The following is a 20,298-nucleotide window of genomic DNA, read 5'->3' on the forward strand; positions in this document are numbered from 1 at the left end:
GGATGAATCTATGGGTACGTGCTTCACTGTGCTTCATTCTACTTTGTCTGTTTTTTGTCTTGGGGCAGATGCCAGGGCGGCTGCTGACGGCTCTGAAGGTCCTGGGCACAAGCCTCTTTGCCCTGCTGGTGCTGGGGGGCATTCTTGCTGCCTATGTCACCGGATACCAATTCATACACACCGACCGGCACCACCTCTCCTTTGGACTGTACGGGGCCATCCTGGGACTGCATCTGCTCACACAGAGCCTTTTTGCTTACCTGGAGCACAGACGAATGCGGAAAGGAAGGCAGAAGTTCCCGACGGGAAACTCTAGAGTGGCGCTATGCATTGCAGCCTATCAAGAGGACCCAGAGTACCTTAGAAAGTGCCTGCAGTCGGTTCGGCGGCTCTCCTACCCTCACCTGCGGGTGGTGATGGTGGTGGATGGAAACACAGAAGATGACAGATACATGATGGACATCTTCAGGGAGGTGATGGGATCGGAGGGCACTTGCTCCTACATCTGGGACAATAACTACCATGTCACTGAAGAAGGGGGTCAGGAAGGCGAAAGGGGTGTACAGGAACTGGTGCAGAGGTTTCCATATACCTGCATAATGCAGAAATGGGGAGGAAAGAGAGAGGTGATGTACACAGCCTTCCGCGCCCTTGGGGACAGTGTGGACTATGTGCAGGTAAGAGCCTTGATGTGGCATTGCTGTATGGTTGGTAAATTATGTATTGCAGTTGTAAAATATGAAGTATGTAAGGCTTTGTGTTCATCTCTCAACCCCCCCACCTCACCCCCTCGGTCTCTGCCCGAATCACACACCTACTGAGCGACATATCAGACTGGATGTCGCTCCACTTCCTTAAACTGAAGTACCGCCCAGCACACACTCTCCGCTCCTCACAAGACCTCCTTCTCTCTAGTTCCCTGGTCTCCTCCTCCCATGCCCGCCTCCAGGACTTCTCCAGGGTGTCACCCATCCTCTGGAACTCCCTGCCCCAACCCATCAGATTATCACCTACTCTCCTCCCCTTTAGGCGCACCCTGAAAACCCACCTCTTCAGGGAAGCCTACCCTACCCCCTGCTAACTTGACCGACCTCCTCCACTCTTCCTACCACTCCATCCCCCACAGCTATCTCCTCCTGTACCACCATCCCCTCCCTCCTAGATTGTAAGCTCCAAGGAGCAGGGCCCTCAATCCCCTCATGTTTTGCATTGTATTGTATTGTTCTGTCACATGTTCTGTCCCCCTTTGTAATGTACAGCGCTGAGCGAACTATTGGCACTTTATAAATACTGTATAATAATAATAATAATTTGGGCTAGTACAGGGATCATAGGCCACCCAGCCTGGGTTGTAGCACATGGCATTTGAGTACATTTAGGACATCATAGCTCTTTTAAAGCTGAATTTCAGGTAAACTAATAGAAGAAACACATATATAGGTATTATTCCTCTATACAGTATCTGGTTCTGAGATTTCCACAGCATGATCCTGTGTGGCAGGGCAGAAGACCTGATTTGTCTCTGCTGCAGTTCAATAACAATGACAGGTCTCCTCCCGGCCCCCAACCTATGATTGGACAGTGAAAGGAGAAGCAGCAGATAGATGAGCTTATATTTATTTATTTCAGGTACTTATATAGCGCCGTCAATTTACGCAGCGCTTTACATATATATTGTACATTCACATCAGTCCCTAACCCTCAAGGGGGCGTACAATCTAAGGTCCCTAACTCACATTCATACATACACATACTAGGGACAATTTAGACAGGAGCCAATTAAACTACCAGCATGTCTTTGGAGAGTGGGAGGAAACCAAAGTACCCGGAGGAAACCCACGCAGGCACAGGGAGAACATGCAAACTCCAGGCAAGTGGTGCCGAGGTCAGGATTTGAACCAGCAACTCTAGTACTGCCAGGCGGAAGTGCTAACCATTTAGCCACTGTGCTGCCCACTATCTCTGTCTCTCTGCTCTCTCCTCCTTTCAACATGCTCCATGCAATTCAGCACAACCGATGGGCTTCTTGTGCTGCTTTTCCATTTCTGGTCTATACTTTGCTAAACAGGGGATGGCAAGTGGCTGATACCAAATCAAATTCAGGTACTTACCTTGCTTGTAGTTAAAAAATACATTTCTATATGACCATCCATTGACTGATACAGGGAATCATAGATGTGTTGGTTATGCTGCTTCCTTTAAGAGGTCTTGACACTGGCAACAAAAAAAGAAAAAAAAAGAAATGGTTAAGCCAGGCCAGTCATAAACTTTCCCCCCAACCGTCATGTCTCAGTTTTCTCCTAGTATCCTAGGAGGTTGGATTCTTTCTCCTCAGCTTTGCTAAGAAAAACCTAGTTTCTTATGCTGGTTTCTGGATAGGATGGGAATTCTCTCCTTCCATTTCCTTAGCCTGCTTTCATAGTGGTCTGTGGCAAAAACACATATGCATTTTTGCTTTGTTTTTACTGGATTTAGAGTGCAAGTTTTAAAGGACATGTAACCCAAAAACGCAACTCAGGTGCGTTTTTGACGTGTTTGCCATTGATTTCAATGGGAAGCTGCGATTTTTTTTTTTATGTCAAACCTGCACCAAAAATGACTTTGAAAAATGCACTGGACCCACAACGGATCAGTGTGAAGAGTTCCATAGGAATACATGGTCACACATTTTTCTTCCACTTTTTTAGTGCAAAAGCAAAAGAAAAATGGGTCAGTGTGAAAGCAGCCTAAATCTAGAAACATTTGCTATCTGTACTTCAGTCTTTACATTGACTTCCCTTGCAGTTCAATTGAAAAAATAAATAAAATATCCAATTTAAAGAAAGGAAGGGGAGAGAGGCGGGGCAGTGGAGTCGTACAATTTCAAAGTCAGATTTCATTCTGATTTGAGGTGCAACTTGCAAGACGTCTGCCCAGATGTCTATGCAAGTCGCACCTGAAGTAGTGCATGCACTACTTTAGAAATCAGTGTGGCTCTGACCAAGCCGGAATCGCACCAATATGACCGCTTTAATTGCAGACAATAGGATGCAACTTGCCATGTGATTTGCAACTCACATGGCATTGCACCTGGTGTGACCGGGGTGTCAAAGATTGATTAGAGTGGTTGCCATTTTTGTTTAAACACAGAGTTCCTCTAGCTGGTAACCTGTTTGTCAAGAGGTCCTCATGGGACCTAGTCACTAGATGAAGATCCGTGTTCTTCTGTATATCAGTCTCATGTATCATCACTTAAACTGGCACATTTGCAACAAAATTCGGCCGATTCAGCAGAAGTCGGACAAATTTTGATTGATGTTTGGCTGCACCTGCTTAACAGAAGTCAATCTAACAATCAGCTTCTATCAAATGGGTTTGTTGGAAAATTTTTCTCAATCAAAAGGCTGAAGCCAATGTATTTTGACAGCGATAAGTTCCCGTAGTCAGAATGCAATGGGGGTTATTTACTAAAACTACATTTTATTTCCCAGATGGAGATGATCAGACAACAGGTCATTTATGACAGCACCTATTCTGAGGGCACTGTACATCGTATCTCCCAGATGGAGATGGTCACACGGTGGGTCATATATGATTGTCTCCATTCTGTGGGAACTGTACATTGTATCTCCCAGATGGTTATGGTCACACGGTGGGTCATATATGACTGTCTCCATTCTGAAGGAACTGTACATTGTATCTCCCAGATGGAGATGGTCACACGGTGGGTCATATATGACTGTCTCCATTCTGAGGGAACTGTACATTGTATCTCCCAGATGGAGATGGTCACACGGTGGGTCATATATGTCTGCCTCCATTCTGAAGGAACTGTACATTGTATCTCCCAGATGGTTATGGTCACACGGTGGGTCATATATGACTGTCTCCATTCTGAGGGAACTGTACATTGTATCTCCCAGATGGAGATGGTCACACGGTGGGTCATATATGACTGTCTCCATTCTGAGGGAACTGTACATTGTAACTCCCAGATGGTGATGGTCACACGGTGGGTGAAATATTATTGTCTTCATTCTGAGGGCACTGTACATTGCATCTCCCAGATGGAGATGGTCACACGGTGGGTTATATATTATTATCTCCATTCTGAGGGCACTGTACATTGCATCTCCCAGATGGTGATGGTCACACGGTGGGTCATATATGATTGTCTCCGTTCTGAGGGAACTGTACATTGCATCTCCCAGATGGAGATGGTCACACTGTGGGTCGTATATGATTGTCTCCATTCTGAGGGAACTGTACATTGTATCTCCCAGATGGTGATGGTCACACTGTGGGTCGTATATGATTGTCTCCATTCTGAGGGAACTGTACATTGCATCTCAGAGCTGGAGATTGACACCCTACAGATCATGGAATGACAGCACTCATTCTAAAGGTACAGCACATTGGGGTTGATTTACTAAAACTGGAGAGTGCAAAATCTGGTGCAGCTCTGCATAGAAACCAATCAGCTTCCAGGTTTTATTGGCCAAGCTTTATTGAACAAGGTGAAGTTAGAAGCTGATTGGCTCCAATGCACAGCTGCACCAGATTCTGAGTGCTCCATTTTTAGTAAATCTCCCCCCACAGTGTCTCACCAGGGAGGATTCCTCTATCCGCCTTGATTGTGTGGATGGAGAAACCCATTCCTTTTTTTTCTCAGCCCATCGCTGAATTAAAAAAATGATCCATCTATGGGCAGACTACATTCAAGGGTTAAGGGTATTTGGCTTCAACCCCCAGCTGTTTGATTATTGGTCTAGACACTTTTATGTCTGTCTGTTCTTTCCCCAAGGTCATGGATTTTGTATCCTTGACTTCTGCCTTTCTTTACAATTTTGTTTTTGTTGACCACTTTTACAATTGCAAGTTCTCTCCCACCTGTTGTCTCCTTATGGTGGTTCTGGGTTCTCGGAGGATGATTAACCTTTTCCCCTAGTGGTGCTACTTGTCCTGCTCAGAAACATCAGATTCATTCTTGGTGCTTTTTCTTACAGTAGCAATTTCCATATTACCTCCCCATTTTCTCACTGGCCCTTCAGTCACTTCTTCCTTTGGATACTTTTTCTCAAAAGATTTCCACATTTATTGGATCTCTCAGTGGCTGTTACCCACCCCTCTTTTGTAATGCTTTATGTATTGAATGCCAATTAATTATTATATACCTGTGTCCCTCATTGGACCATAATTAAAATAATTTCTGTGCTTACTATAGAATATTTTTCTTGAAGTCCGTTGTCAGGACATATTCTGTTATTGGCCTTAAAGTGTTACTAAACCCAGGACCCTGCATTCACTATATCTGATCTCCCCGGACCCTGCATTCACTATATCTGGTCTCCCAGGACCCTGCATCCACTATATCTGGTCTCCCCGGACCCTGCATTCACTATATCTGGTCTCCCAGGACCCTGCATTCACTATATCTGGTCTCCCCGGACCCTGCATTCACTATATCTGGTCTCCCAGGACCCTGCATCCACTATATCTGGTCTCCTCGGACCCTGTATCCACTATATCTGGTCTACTTGGACCCTGCATTCACTATATCTGGTCTCCCCGGACCCTGCATTCACTATATCTGGTCTCCCCGGACCCTGCATTCACTATATCTGGTCTCCCTGGACCCTGCATTCACTATATCCGGTCTCCCCGGACCCTGCATTCACTATATCCGGTCCCCCCAGACCCTGCATTTACTATATATGGTCTCCCCGGACCCTGCATCCACTATATCTGGTCTCCCCGGACCCTGCATCCACTATATCTGGTCTCCTCGGACCCTGCATTCACTATATCTGGTCTCCCACAGTACACACAACATGGAAATGCAATTATTTTAATAAATATAAACTGCTAAATACCTTTTCTTGTCAGCAGTTAGAGCAGTCTTGTAATGTCTATCAGTGTCCAGCAGAGCACTGGTTAAAGCTTGTAAAAAGAGTTTTCATTCACTGCTGATTGTCCTATGAGGCTGCAAGACCCTTGACCCTCTGTCTGGACAGCGCTGATTTTCCCTGTGCTGATCACCTGCACCCTCCCAAGAAAAGAAAAAAAAAAAAACTCCAGCAATACACACCAAACCAAGCATGTATAGCCTGCCTCCAAGGCTCTGTTCTATCAGCAGATGGATTGGGAACAGTAGAAGAAGGGGAGGATCAGAAAAGACAGGATCAAACAGCCTTTTTACACATTAGCCCCTTAGGTTTCACAGTGAGTATAACAAGCATGCTTTACTGCATATCCAGACTGATTTTACTGTTGTGGATTTAGTACAACTCTAAGAACCGATGGCTTACAAAAGGCATGACGGCTGTAAGTAGAGTTATGCGTGAGCTGGCTTAAAGCAGAACTCCAGTCAAAATGTGAAAAAAATAAAAGTCAAATGCTACAAAAACTGAGGCTGCTGACTTTTAAAAACATACACTTACCTGTCCTTCGATCCAGCAGTGTCCCCACTGAAGCCGGGTTCACTGGCCATTCTCTCTCCACGGTGCCGGCATCTTAAGTGTGGGCACCCGGCTGAGACAGCTTGTGGCTTCACAGGCAGGTGCCCACTACGCATGCGTGAGTAGTGCTGCACCTTGTGCACTGTCCCATAGTGTTTTGGTACCTGTCACATGTCCCAGAAAACTGAGGGGGGGCACAACTTCTGCTTCCAATCGTCTAGGGCTAGGCAATCACAGCGGAAGTGGGAGGGAGTATCTGTCAAAATCAGGTACCCGCTCCCCTCCCTGCTCCAAAAGGTTCCAATCATTAACAGGGAGTGGGGGACGAGGCCTTAAAGCAGAACTTTCCCTTTTGGGTGGAGCTCTGCTTTGAGGTTTTTTATGGGGGGGGATTTTGCAAGTGTCCAACCTCCTGAAAGTAGCTATAGCTATAATTTACTGTATCCCTGTGTCACTCAAAAGCCTTAAAAAAAAAAGATTTTACCTTAAAAAAAAATCTTACTGTAATGACGTGTTAATGAAGACGGAGTTGCATTAATTTGTGTCTTTTTATCTGCATGGACTTGAGCTTCAAGGCAAAGCTCCAACCCACCATTCACACTTTTGCCAAGTAAAGCCCAGTTCCTATATTCACCTATATCACTGATCTCCGGTCCTGGTACTTCCAGGTATGGGGAAGCATGCGACCTGCCTGTCACTCCACATTGCATTGCTCTGAACCTAGATGGCCAATTGCCAAGTCCCACGGGGCGAGGAGTATAGTGTGAGATTAACGATGTTAGGCTGGGAATGGTGTTGGGGATCTGATTTGTGGAGGAGTGATACTACATAGGGATGATAAAAGTAGAGATGATAGGGTATGGAGGAAGGCCAGGTAGATGTGGTGTGCTATATTGCATACTTTAGGCCCATCTCAAAAGGTCAAACTAATTGTCTCTGTGGAAAAAGAACCCTTTACCATTTTCAGCTCATCAACAATATTAGTAAATGCTTTAATTTGCTTTGTTCTTGATGGTTAACATATTACAAAAGATGTCATTTGAAACAGCAGAGAGGAAAAGGAGTTCATTGAAATAGATCCATGGTAGTTGGTGATCATTTGCCATTCACATTGAATCTGCTTGTATTGTGCATCAGTTTTTCTTCTTGTATGGCTTCCATAGATTTAACAAAATTGGGTGGGGGGGGGGGGGTATTCATGGAAGAATCTCAAGACTCTCTGCATCTCGAGTAATGCAGCTATCATGGATTCTTCTGTGGATTTTTATTGATGGTTGGTGCTATCCAGACAGAAATCTGCACCTAAAGTATTCATCATGTTATTTTCTGACAGCAGAAGTTGGAGGACCATACGAGGCCGGCTCCTACTTTGTTCACCATTCGGATCCTTTGATTCATCCAACTTGAATATCCCAGTGGATCCAGCAAAGAGGAGCATATGATCCTCTACTCTGCCACCAAACAACGGCTTACATGGTGCCTGAGGAGCCCATCACCTGGCCTGAGTGCTGTGATAAATGGAAAGGGGAGGAGGGCAGGGAGGCGACTTTCAGAAAGTTGAATCTTGCACAGGACTTTGGGAAGGCTGAAGTAGTGGATCATGGCATAGAATGTGAGCAGGGTAGGAGCACCTGATGGACCTTCACTGTACATAGTATATAATGTACTTTTGCAACTCAATGGTTTTTTTTGCATGTTGGATACTGTATACACTTGATATAGGAATATGTAAAAACAGAACGACTTCATGTGATTTTACACCATTTCAATTTGTTTGTAGGTCTGTGATTCCGACACTGTGTTGGACCCAGCATGCACTGCAGAAATGCTGCGTATTTTGGAGGAAGACCCAAAAGTGGGTGGAGTTGGAGGAGATGTACAGGTAAATAGCACCTTTTTTTTCAATTGAATGGCTAATGCAGCTAAAGTGTATACTTCAGTTACAGAGGTATTCCAACAGTAACATATATGTATCTGACACCACAAATCGACTTGCTTGCGAAGATCAACATAATTGGTATAGATCTCCAAGCTTAAAACGGAACTATACTGCATCTAAGCACCACAAACTAAAAATGATATGTAATTAACTTTTAATATTCAAAGCAAACTCCCCCATCCATGTCTCCATGCTTTATTTTGCTGAGAAATCACTTTGATAACATAGTATTTCTGGCCGTGGCCATCTTGAGTAAGGGCACATGATTCATGTAGCATTGACTTCCTGGAATCCATCCACCCTTAGTTCAGGCATACAAGCAAGAAGGTGTGCCTAGCTGGGAAAACCCCCCTCCTCTCCAGAAGACTCCTGGGATGTATGACATCATTTGCCTAGGCAAGAAATCAGGAAGTAACTGAAGAACCGTAAAAAAATATAGTTTCCAACAAGTAAATATGATATACTATCCTATCCATTTACTAACGCTAGCAGCATAAGGAATAAAAATAGTCAAAGTTGATTGAGAGAGCGAAGTTCCACTTTCATTTATTTTAACCACATCGCTGGAGTTTGAGCCAGTATAATGGGATGATGCTTGGAGCTGCAGGCATCATCCTGGTGGTGTTCTTTTAGAGCCAGCGGTCGGATTTCATGTAATAATGATCGCCGTGGCTAAGAAGCTGCTCGATCATTATTACATTAACCCCCCCGCTGCTTGCTTGGGCTGTCCCGTCTCACCCGGGAGAACCGAGAACCAATCTACCAGCCCATAGCCAACCAGAATCGGCTTTGATTGGGGCTCTGCTATGGTAACCCAGAAGCAATGATATGACATCACTTCCGGGTTACCCAGATGTAAACAGCGCCACAAAAAAAAAAAAAAAAAAGCATTCAGAAATGCCAACATGGTGCTTCTGAATAATTTTAGTTGCAGAGGAGGGATTTGGGGTCTTTTTGAGCCCAGGTCCCCCATAAAGAGTACCTGTCACATGCCTGTTGATGTCACAAAGACTTACATTCCTTGTGACAGCAATAAAAGTGATTAAAAAAGTGTAAAAATAACAACATAGTTTTAAAAAAATTTTTAATTTAAAGTGCCCCCGACCAGTTCTCACGCACAAACCCAAACAGCAATTGGCGCACACATGTAAGCAGGGTGGATTTGATTTAAATCAAACTGATTTAAATCACTAGTCAGTAAGGCTTGATTTAAATCCTAGTTTTCTACATAAAGACTAATTCTTGCTGGTATAACTTTAATATGCAAGTAGATGAAGATTTTTAGAATAACAACTTTTCATATTAGTTTTTTTATCCCCAGTTTAATAGGTTAATCATTCATATTTGGACAACTTTTCTGTTGTATTTAGGAAGGAGAAAAATAATCATTACCTTAATAACAATTTAAATAGATTTATTCATCTGAAACAATAACATTCCAGCATATGTGATTTGCTTAAACATCCATGTTTGGTAACTAATTTGGCTAAACAAAATATATATATTTTAAGAAACTTAGACTGTCAGCCCCTCCCTCCTCACACTTAGTTTCACTTTCTTCTTGTGCAGATCTATTCCACTCCAAACAATCAGAAAAATATTGTTTCTATTCTATTCACTGAACTTCTTGAAACTTAGCACTGAAGGGGTTGATTCTGTATTCATAGGTTTGTAGAAGTTAGGATGAAGGTCTTTTTCTTAACTCTGTTCAGGTTATAACATTTTTGCTGTGAAGAAGAGGCATGTGATCTCCGCTGAGTCAAATTCAGTTTTGAGAACTGCAAAAGTAAACCAAACATCTGTGATAATATCTTGTAGGCAGAGAAACTGCCCAATAATCTTACAAAAACCTCTGGAAGAGCATGACATTGTGAATGGATTCATGGAATTTATTTACCAAAAAAATTAAACATATACAGCCTTATTCTACATAATTAAAAAACTAATCTTTATTTCATGATGGAATAACCTTTGGATGGTAATATATTTTCCTCAAAAAGCTTTTTATTTTAAAAAAATCCGATTTAAATCAAAAAAATCCGATTTAAATCAAAAAAATCTGATTTTTTTATTTTTTTTAAAAATCATTGATTTTTATCCACCCTGCATGTAAGGTATCATTGTGATCGTCAGATCATGAGCTGTAAATTCTAGCACCAGACCTCCTCTGTAAATCCAAAGTGGTAACCTGTAAAGGCTTTTAAAGCGTTGCTAATGGATTGCAACATTTACGCCGTTTGTCACCGTTGCACGGTTGGGGTTTGTATGGAGTTTTTTTGCATTAGAAATTAAAAAAAGTGCAAAAAATTGTGTTTGAAAAACCGTTGCGCAAAAAACCTGACATAAAAAAAATTGCAATGATCGCCATTTTATTCTGTAGGATCTCTGCTAAAAAGAAACATCGAATGTTTGGGGGTTCTAAGTATTTTCTAGCACAAAAAACAGATTTAAACTTGTAAACAAAAAGGGCCAGAAATGGTTAGGGGCTTTCAGATGTAAGACATATGTCGTGGGGGGGGGGGGGGGGGGGGAGGGGTTCAGGAAAACCCTGACAAGGAGGTTTCATCCCTGATGCCCTGGAGAGATACAAGACACAGCAGGATGATCTGAGCCACCAGCATTTATCTAAAATATAACATTTTGAAAGGGCTGATCTTACACAATCCAGTAGATTTAGTAAGGCTGGTATCTACATTGGAGACAATAGTAGACCACATGTGTGGAAACTGAAGAAAGAGAAGTATTTTCATAGCAACCAGACTCAGCCTTTTATTGTTTAGAAAAGTGACAGTAGGAATGTGATTTACCAACCCAGAAGCTTTAGGATCATTTGGTTTCATTGACTCAACTCTCAACTGCCATTGACATTAGGAATGTGATTTACCAACCCAGAAGCTTTAGGATCATTTGGTTTCATTGACTCAACTCTTAACAGCCATTGACATTAGGAATGTGATTTACCGACCCAGAAGCTTTAGGATCATTTGGTTTCATTGACTCAACTCTCAACTGCCATTGACATCTTATTTGATTTTCTTCCAGATCTTGAACAAATATGATTCATGGATCTCCTTCTTGAGCAGTGTGCGTTATTGGATGGCGTTTAATGTGGAGCGAGCTTGTCAGTCTTACTTTGGCTGTGTGCAGTGCATTAGCGGCCCACTGGGGATGTATCGGAACAGCCTTTTGCAATATTTCCTGGAGGACTGGTACCACCAGACCTTCTTAGGACAGAAATGCAGCTTTGGAGACGACCGACACCTCACCAATCGCGTGCTTAGCATGGGTTTTCGGACTAAGTATACAGCGCGTTCCAAGTGCCTGACAGAGACCCCCACCAAGTACCTGCGTTGGCTTAACCAGCAGACTCGTTGGAGCAAATCTTATTTTCGGGAGTGGTTGTACAACGCTTTGTGGTTCCACAAACATCACCTCTGGATGACCTACGAATCTGTGGTGACTGGCTTCTTCCCATTCTTTCTGGTGGCCACCGTGGTGCAGCTTTTCTACCGTGGCCGCATTTGGAACATCATGCTTTTCCTCCTGACCGTTCAGCTCGTCGGCATCGTGAAGGCCACTTATGCGTGCTTCCTTCGTGGCAATGCCGAAATGATCTTCATGTCTTTGTATTCTCTTCTGTATATGACTAGCCTGCTACCTGCCAAAATGTTTGCCGTGATCACCATCAACAAGTCAGGCTGGGGTACCTCAGGACGGAAAAAGCTTGTAGTTAACTTCATGGGGATGGTCCCAGTATCCGTCTGGTTCTGTGTCCTTCTAGGTGGTCTAGTGTACACAGCCTACTGCCAAAGTCAGGACCCCTTCTCTGAAACGGAACTGCTGTTCCTGGTAACGGGAGCAATACTGTATGGCTGTTATTGGCTAGCACTTCTAAGTTTGTACGTAGCGATTGTTGCCCGGCGCTGTGGCAAGAAACAGGAGCTTTATAACCTGGCACTAGCAGAAGTATGAATGTGTGAGGTCTTGTTTCAGATGACACCACAAGAGTGTTAAAGCAACAGGGCCAACCAAAAGATTAACTTGCAGGACCTACCAGGGTCAACGACAGTGGAAGAACGAGGTCACCAGGGACAGTTTTATCACCAGCAAAGTCTAACAGAGACAAGACTACACTATGCATACATATACCTCAGGCAGATCAGAAGAAGAGCAAGTTGCCAAAGCAATATGAGCCATAGTTGGCACAGCCTTAACATACCCGGTATTATCGGTATGGTGCCACCAACAAAGCAATCACTGTGAGCAAGCTCTGTAGGGCATTGCACAACTACATCAACAAAAATAGGTTTCTTCAACTTCATCCAATCTCCTCTCAAAGGTCAACTTAAGCCAAAATGTTTGTGTTTATGTTTCGGTTTTGGACGGAGTAGGAAATGTTAGAGGTATATAACTGTGTTCCTGTTTGGGAGATTTCCCCCCACTGTCAAGACAGAAAATTATGGAAATCCCTCCAACAGGTTCACAGACAAAAACATGTTTTTAGTAGAGTGGAGAAGGGATGGAATATCTGACAACTTTTTTTTTTTTTTTTGCTGTCAGTGCCTTCCTGAGCCAGTGACAACTGCTTCCCCCATTTCTTGTACTAGTGAATAGGATACCTCTGCTTCAAGTACAGGAAGTGAGAAGATATCTCCTTAATTGGGGTCACAGGCAGAAATAAAAACAGGAGAGAAATTTCAACTCTTTCACACTCCATCCAAAACTGAATAAAAAATTGGGTGGAGGCTTTAAACTTTTTGGTGGTTAAACGGAACCTGTCTGAACAGGAATATGGCTTTTGGCACAGGTTGGGTTTTTCATCAGCTTGGTGCAGAAAAGTATAAATAACGTGTCCAGCAAATCCTCAACCTCTAGCCTACCCTGAATACAAAGGTGTGTCTATAGCCAAAACATTTATTTATTTTTATTGCTGCCTCTGCTCCCGCTGGTGAGATTCACCCTCCCTATTTGTCCTAGTGATCGGTCACCGAAAGTGATGGGAAATTCAAAAGTTTACTAAACAGAAGGTGAAGGTAAATCTTCTAATGGGGACAACGATAAACCTGTTGTAGATATTTCCCTTCACTCTCTGTTGTGTCTTCAGGACAGGAAGTGAATGGAAATCTCCCCAACAGGGCACAGACAGAAAAAAAAATAGGGTTACACCCCCCCCCACACAAAAAAAAAATTAAAAAAATGAGAAGAGTAAATAGGTTTTGGTTAGAGATACTATTTTTTTATCCTCAACTTTTATCCTTTTTTTATCCTCAACTTAAAGTGGAGTTCCACCTAAAAAAAATAAATAAATAAAAGTTAGCAGCTACAAAAAAACTGTAGCTGCTGACTTTTAAAATACAGCCACTTACCTGTCCCTCGGTCCAGCGGTGTCCTCACCATCAATGATTTCACCGGCTGTCTTTTCTCCCTGGCGCCGGCATCTTCAGTGTGGGCACCCAGCTGTGACAGCTTTGGGACTTCTTTCCCTGCATTTCTCATGGGTACAGCAGCCTATTGAAATGAAGCAGGCTGCTGTACCCGAGATGTGTGCGCACAAACGCACACCTAACAATGTAAACCTAGACTTGGAAAGTTGTCACCAGCTCAGTTGTCCCCATGGGAAGATGTCCCCTTACCATTTGTGCCAGTGACAACTGTGAAAATATTGAACCGTGACAGTAGTCACCAGAACAAATCAAGAGTGTGAATTTTCCCAGCAAGAACAAAAATAAAAAAAAAAATTGACAGGGGCTTTATCTACCTGGGAGGGCTGGTCCAATTCTGGGAGCTAAAAATATTCCCTGTCAAATCAGAGAACCTTGTAGACCCTTGTTTACACACCAGTTGAGGGGCCATAAAACCACGTGGTTGAGTTACAGTTTCATCCCAACCCACCCCCCCCGGTCCCCTATTAGCTGTAAAGGCAGTAGAGGGGTATGTACATATGCCACAGTAGCGATGATTTACATTGCAGCGCTGTGCATGCTTCAAGGGGTTGAAGCAGGCGGTGAGGAGACAATACAGGTCCTCCTCACCGCTTGTCAAATGATCTCTGAAGAGAAATTTGAATTCAGATCAATGCTAGCATAGACCAGGATCAGAGAGGCACAAAAGAAATCTGAGCAAGGTCTCTGGAAAGGTACCTGCCCCCCCCCCCCCCCCCCACCCATCACCTTACCCAGGCTTTGTCACAGATGCTTGCACCACTGCAACCAGCACAGAGATCTTTTGTATCAGCAATTTGGGGAGGGGTGACATACCTGGAATTGCTGCAGAGGAGGGAGCGTAGCTAAGGCAAGTATATGGAGATGTGGGGGTGAAGTCACCTGCTCTGCAATTATTTGCCCCAGCTGGGATTCCCATGACTATCTGCAAGAGGCAGCCCCATTGAAAGCAATGGGAGGCTGCAGACTCCAGCCCACTCGCATGTAACTGCTCATGTAGTGATCAAATGCGAGCGAACGGCCCCGCACGCCAGGCACTAACATGCAAAAGGATCAGTCAACCCAAAAGGGGTTCTGGTAGGTTGCGTAACCTCCTGCCCCATACGTCTAATATTCCAAGAGAGGGATCTCCCTCCCATAATTCTTACCTATTTCCGTCCACTTGGGAGTTTTGCGTGTTCCTGCCAACCTTTGTGTGTTCCAGCTCCTCCTGGTATAATCTCCACAATATAAAAGAAATAAAACGTTCTATAGGGAGAGTGAGAATCCCTTGACTTGTCTAATATTCCAAGAGAGGGATCTCCCTTCCATAATTCTTACTTATTTCCATCCACTTGGGAGTTTTGTGTGTTCCTGCCAACCTCTATGTGTTCCAGCTCCTCCTGGTACATTCTCAATATCAAAGAAATAAAACGTTCTACAGGGAGAGTGAGAATCCCTTGACTTGTCTAATATACCAAGAGAGGGATCTCCCTTCCATAATTCTTACCTATTTCCGTCCACTTGGGAGTTTTGCGTGTTCCTGCCAACCTTTGTGTGTTCCAGCTCCTCCTGGTACATTCTCCACAATATAAAAGAAATAAAACGTTCTACAGGGAGAGTGAGAATCCCTTGACTTGTCTAATATTCCAAGAGAGAGATCTCCCTCCCATAATTCTTACCTATTTCCATCCACTTGGGAGTTTTGTGTGTTCCTGCCAACCTTTGTGTGTTCCAGCTCCTCCTGGTACATTCTCAATATAAAAGAAAAAAAACGTTCTACAGGGAGAGTGAGAATCCCTTGACTTGTCCACCTGATCTAATTAGAAACCATAAAAAAACAGATTTGGTCATACTTGGCCGCCTCTACTATGCAGATCTAGGAATTCAATATTCTACCCTCCAACTTTCATTATCTTTAAATAGCAAAAAAAAAAAACCTATATTTTAACCTGATAAAAGAAACCGTGCAATATGAAGTGCTTGTGAGGTGTGAACAGCCAAACGCCTCTTTGTCTGATTCAGAGGAATAAATTACATGTAATGAATTAAACAGTTCCACAGAATTCACCAATACAGGAGAACAATGCTCAGGGTTGACACATCCATCTTGTCCTGACATCTCATCCCATCTTTGCTCTGGCTGCTTTCGGGAATGTCTACTATAAAGCTTAAAATCAAATGCGAGGATTAAATGGGATTTCCCAAGTGTCCTGCCCATTGTATTATGTTTGATTTCTGATGAACCCAATTATTTGTGATGGATTGCAGCGCTGCACAATCTTGCAAATCAGCATTGTCAGAAATCAAAGTGATTGAGGAACAGGTTTGTGCAACTATATATGGCACCCTACGGCCATTCAGCGGTGGAGGAGATCTAAAATCTGCCATGGAACCTAAACTGGCCATTTGTATTAAGATTTCTGTTGTTGACATGAGAAATCACACAATTCTTCCATCCCTGCTAGACTGTGTGGATGGATAAATCTGCAATAGATAAGTAGTCTTTTGAACAAAGGTGTTGAGTGTCCATATTGTGCAGAGAATAGAAGTTGTCATACAACACTTGCATAGTTCACTGAAGCCGGCCATACATGGATGGAAATGGGGCCGGTTCAGCAGGAACTGGCTCAGATTCGATCCATGTATGAGCAGGCTGATTGTACCCAATGCAGGCCATAGACGGGTCGTTTATCAGCCGAATTTTCATCCGCACGAAAAATTGGCCATATTCACGCCGTTAGTGGGGCCAGCCTGTCGGCCGTTTTTCGCAGATCTTCTCATTTATTTTTATCGGTCATGCTGCAAAATCCACGAAAAACGTCCGGTTTTCATGGACATTGGTGGCAGCATCGGCAACGGCACCGACCGATTTTTCGTTTAATCGGCTGACAAGTCGTCTATGGCCTGCATAAGTCAAACCATCAATGGACTTTGGTACAGCCAGTCTGTTGGATTTATTACATATAATTACAACTGGACCCCCGCTGGCAGAACAGTATGGAGCTACAGGAGGGATTCCGCCATCAACACTTAGTCCTCATGCACACTTGATGGTTTTTACAGCTGTTGTTTTTGGCGTTTCATGTTTTTTCTACAGCCAGTAAACCCCCCAGCATGTTATCCTCTGTGTCCATGGACTGTAATCAACGTTTTTTGGCTGAAAAAAAAACGCTCCAAAACTAGTGGGTTTGTAGATTTTTTTTCCAGCTGTAAAAACACTCTAACACTGAAAAACGAGGCACAAAGCCACAAACCGACATTTTTGAAAAAAATTTTTACCCCCCCCAAAAAAAACGCTAAAAAAACCCCGCAAACGCAGCTAAATGCTAATGCAAAAATGCTAAAAAAAGCGCTGAAAAACTCATGTTTTTATTGTGACTTTACACACCTAACGTTACTAGCATTATCAAAATGTCCCGTGTGCATGAGGGCTTACTGTGTTTATAGGGGAATCAAGAGGTTTTCTTTCATTTCACCTGTGGTGGAAGGAAAAACAAACAAAAAAAAAAATCAAATCATCTATGGGCTGCCTAAGGCTGGCCATACACTATACAATTTTCTGTCCAATTCCCTTTAGATTTACCTTCAACTATGTAGTGCAAGAGCCTGCCTAATTGGATACAATTGAAAGTGTTGTTAGGTTTGACCTCCTATTATATGGTTTTTGGTCAATCAAAACCAAAAATCTCAAGAAAATTGTATAATGTATGGCTGTTGTATAACACTGTCCTTATACAAATGTATCATCAATCTTTGCCTTTCCTCACTCATATTTATTGGCCTTGAAAGATTGGTGGCAGTCTATACGTGGGCCAGTCATTAAGAGTATCAGGCTAGGTTCACATCTCCGCGTTCCTGAGGGCCGTATTTTTCGTGGGCACAAGAGCCCATTCATTTGAATGGACTCCCGTGCCCCGGGACACGCAGGGAAGAAGTCTTTGCACTTCTTTGGAAAACGCAGCCCGCACGGGAACCTCGGTTCCCAGTACGGTTGCGATTTCCAGTGCGAGCGGCGTGCCATTAGAATTAATGGCACCCGCCTGCAGGTCTGCATTACTCTGTGGGGGTGCATGGATTTTTGTGCGGATCCGCAGCAGCACCACCCACACAGATGTTAACCTGGGATTAGAGTAGCTATACATGATGCAAAAGTTGCAAGCAATGCAATAGATTCCTATGCAATATGGATGATCAGGAGACTATAAAACCTTACAGGAGTCAACTAAAGGTTGCAAATGGAAACGTCTAAAGCAGGGGTGTCAAATTGGTGGCCCTTCAGCTGTTGCAAAACTACAAGTCCCATCATGCCTCTGCCTTTAGGAGTCACACTTGAACAGTATGAACTCTTATGTGTTACCTATACTTGCCAAATTACCTTGTTTTGCAGTCTCAATTCTTTTGAAGCCATAAAAAAATAAGAGTTATCATAGGAAGTTGTAGCTTTGGTAATACCCCTCCCTCCTAGATTGTAAGCTCCAAGGATCAGGCCCTCCTATCCCTCTTGTATTGAACTGTATTGTTGCTGTATTGTCTCCAGTTATATTGTAAAGCTCTGAGCAAACTGTTGGCGCTATATAAATCCTGTATAATAATAATATATATATATATATATATATATATATATATATATAAATATAAATCCTGTATAATAATAATAATAACTAGAGAAGCTACAATTTCTGGGGAAGTCTACAACTGGAGTGGGCGGAGTAACTGGGTGGAGTGGCTTGAGTAAGGGCTCGTTCACACTTGGCTGTTTTACCAACGCTTGCCAAACGCCCCTATAGCGTTTGGCAAGCGTTGGTCCGGCGTTTGCGGAGCGTTTTTTAACGCTCGGCAAATTCTGCATGCACGGTTTAGCGGCGGTTGCTAGGCGTTTGCCGAGCTTTAAAAACGCCCCACAAACGCCTATAATACAGTTTGAATGGTGTTACCGCTCTGCAAATGCCCCACAACCACGTCGCAACCGGGCGGGCGTTTGCGGAGCGGCACCATAGACTAGAATAGGAGGCTCGACCAGAGGCGTCCTGACTCGACCAGTGGCGTCCGTTTTGCCGCGACGCAAACGCTCCCGTTAAAACAGCACCATGTGCTGTAATGTGCAGAATTGGCAGAGACGTTTGGGAAGCGGTAAAAACGCCTCTCTGCCGCCTGCACACAACGCGAGTGTGAACATAGCCTAACTGTTGTGTGGTTGGAGTGGCTGGAGTAACTGTGAAAAGGTTGGACTGAAACTATCAGGACTATGGCTTAGCCGTGGACATTTTTAGTGACAGCAGGGATAGCTGAACATTTTGATATAAGATTTGTGTAGGTGGGCTTGAAAATGAGGGAGTGATGGCAGTTTACAAATCATGTCCTGATTTTTCAGCTCCCACTCTAGTTTTGAACATTCCGCCATTCATTCCTATGGGACCAATTTCACCACAAAAACGCTAATATTTCGTGAACCCTTCAGCGAAACGTTCCACAAAGTAATAGCACACCAATCGGGAACAATCCGCACGTTTCGGTATATTACCGTCTATGTAGTGTAAAAACTGTGGGAGGAGTTAGGGTGGTAAATTTGGCCATAATAATAATAATATATATGTGAGATAACAGTAAGTGGTCGCCATGCAAGAATTAATAATAATTGTCAGTCTTGCAAAGCCTCATGGGACTTGTAGTCTGACAACAGCTGGAGGGCCGCCAGTTTGACACCCCCGTGTTCTAAAGAATATCCTCTTCATCACACAGAGATCTTCTGCCATTAAAAGAAAAATGTAACAGGCCTTCTTGCTTTGCTTGAACTCCATTAGACCATTACAGAGATGATTGCTGTGGATCCAGGCACTCTGGTGGGCAGATGTCTGTCTGTTGCTCATGGAAGGACATCTATGTCTAGGTCTACCCCTAAGAAAATAAAATCTTAAAGCTGAACTCCACATATGAGCTGCATACGTAGATTGTTCCAGCTTGGACCAATGTAATTATTCACATCTGATACCTGAGGTGTTGCTGGTGAAGCTGACAAATCACTGCAGTCGCGCTACTACAGTGATCGGCGCTCCAAACTTGACCAATGCAAAGTATGCAATTAACATCATACCCGGAGTTCAGCTTTAACAAAACAAGGCCTTTGATTGGTGGCTGTGAACAACTCTCTCCTCTTCTTTTGCTCAGGTTTGACCATCCTCCGTATCACAAACCTCCAGAGCACAGCGAGCGATACTTGGCACTGCTATGTGGGGTGTTAGCATGGCCTCTGCACGGAGCATGATATGAGCCAGTCCCTGGCCTGAATGTTCTTCATGCTGAATTTATTTTGTACAGTTTTTACGATTTACAAATGTTTATTTATTTTGTGATATGAGTTTTAAAGATTTTTTTCAAAGGTTCCTAAAATAAAAGAGACTGATACAAATCTAACCTGTCTGGCGTTCTGCTTGCATCATCACAATGCATGAACCCTGAAAGGATTTTTTGGTTATTTAGAACAGGGGTCTCCAAACTTTCT

The 20,298-nt window shown here is 43.4% G+C and overlaps 1 protein-coding gene across 1 annotated transcript; it reads left to right on the plus strand.

Moving 5' to 3' along the window:
* Positions 1-49: 49 nt before the first annotated feature.
* On the plus strand, positions 50-20,210 carry HAS3 (hyaluronan synthase 3). The gene is made up of 3 exons (XM_089678861.1): positions 50-677; positions 8,218-8,319; positions 11,419-20,210. The coding sequence occupies exons 1-3, from the start codon at positions 69-71 to the stop codon at positions 12,346-12,348; spliced, it is 1,641 nt and encodes a 546-aa protein (XP_089534987.1). The 5' UTR covers positions 50-68; the 3' UTR covers positions 12,349-20,210.
* The last annotated feature ends 88 nt before the right edge of the window (positions 20,211-20,298 follow it).

This window comes from Staurois parvus, unplaced genomic scaffold (assembly GCF_062004578.1).
Source record: "Staurois parvus isolate SC_StPar_1 unplaced genomic scaffold, SC_StPar_1.0 ptg000211l, whole genome shotgun sequence".
Lineage (NCBI taxonomy): Eukaryota > Metazoa > Chordata > Amphibia > Anura > Ranidae > Staurois > Staurois parvus.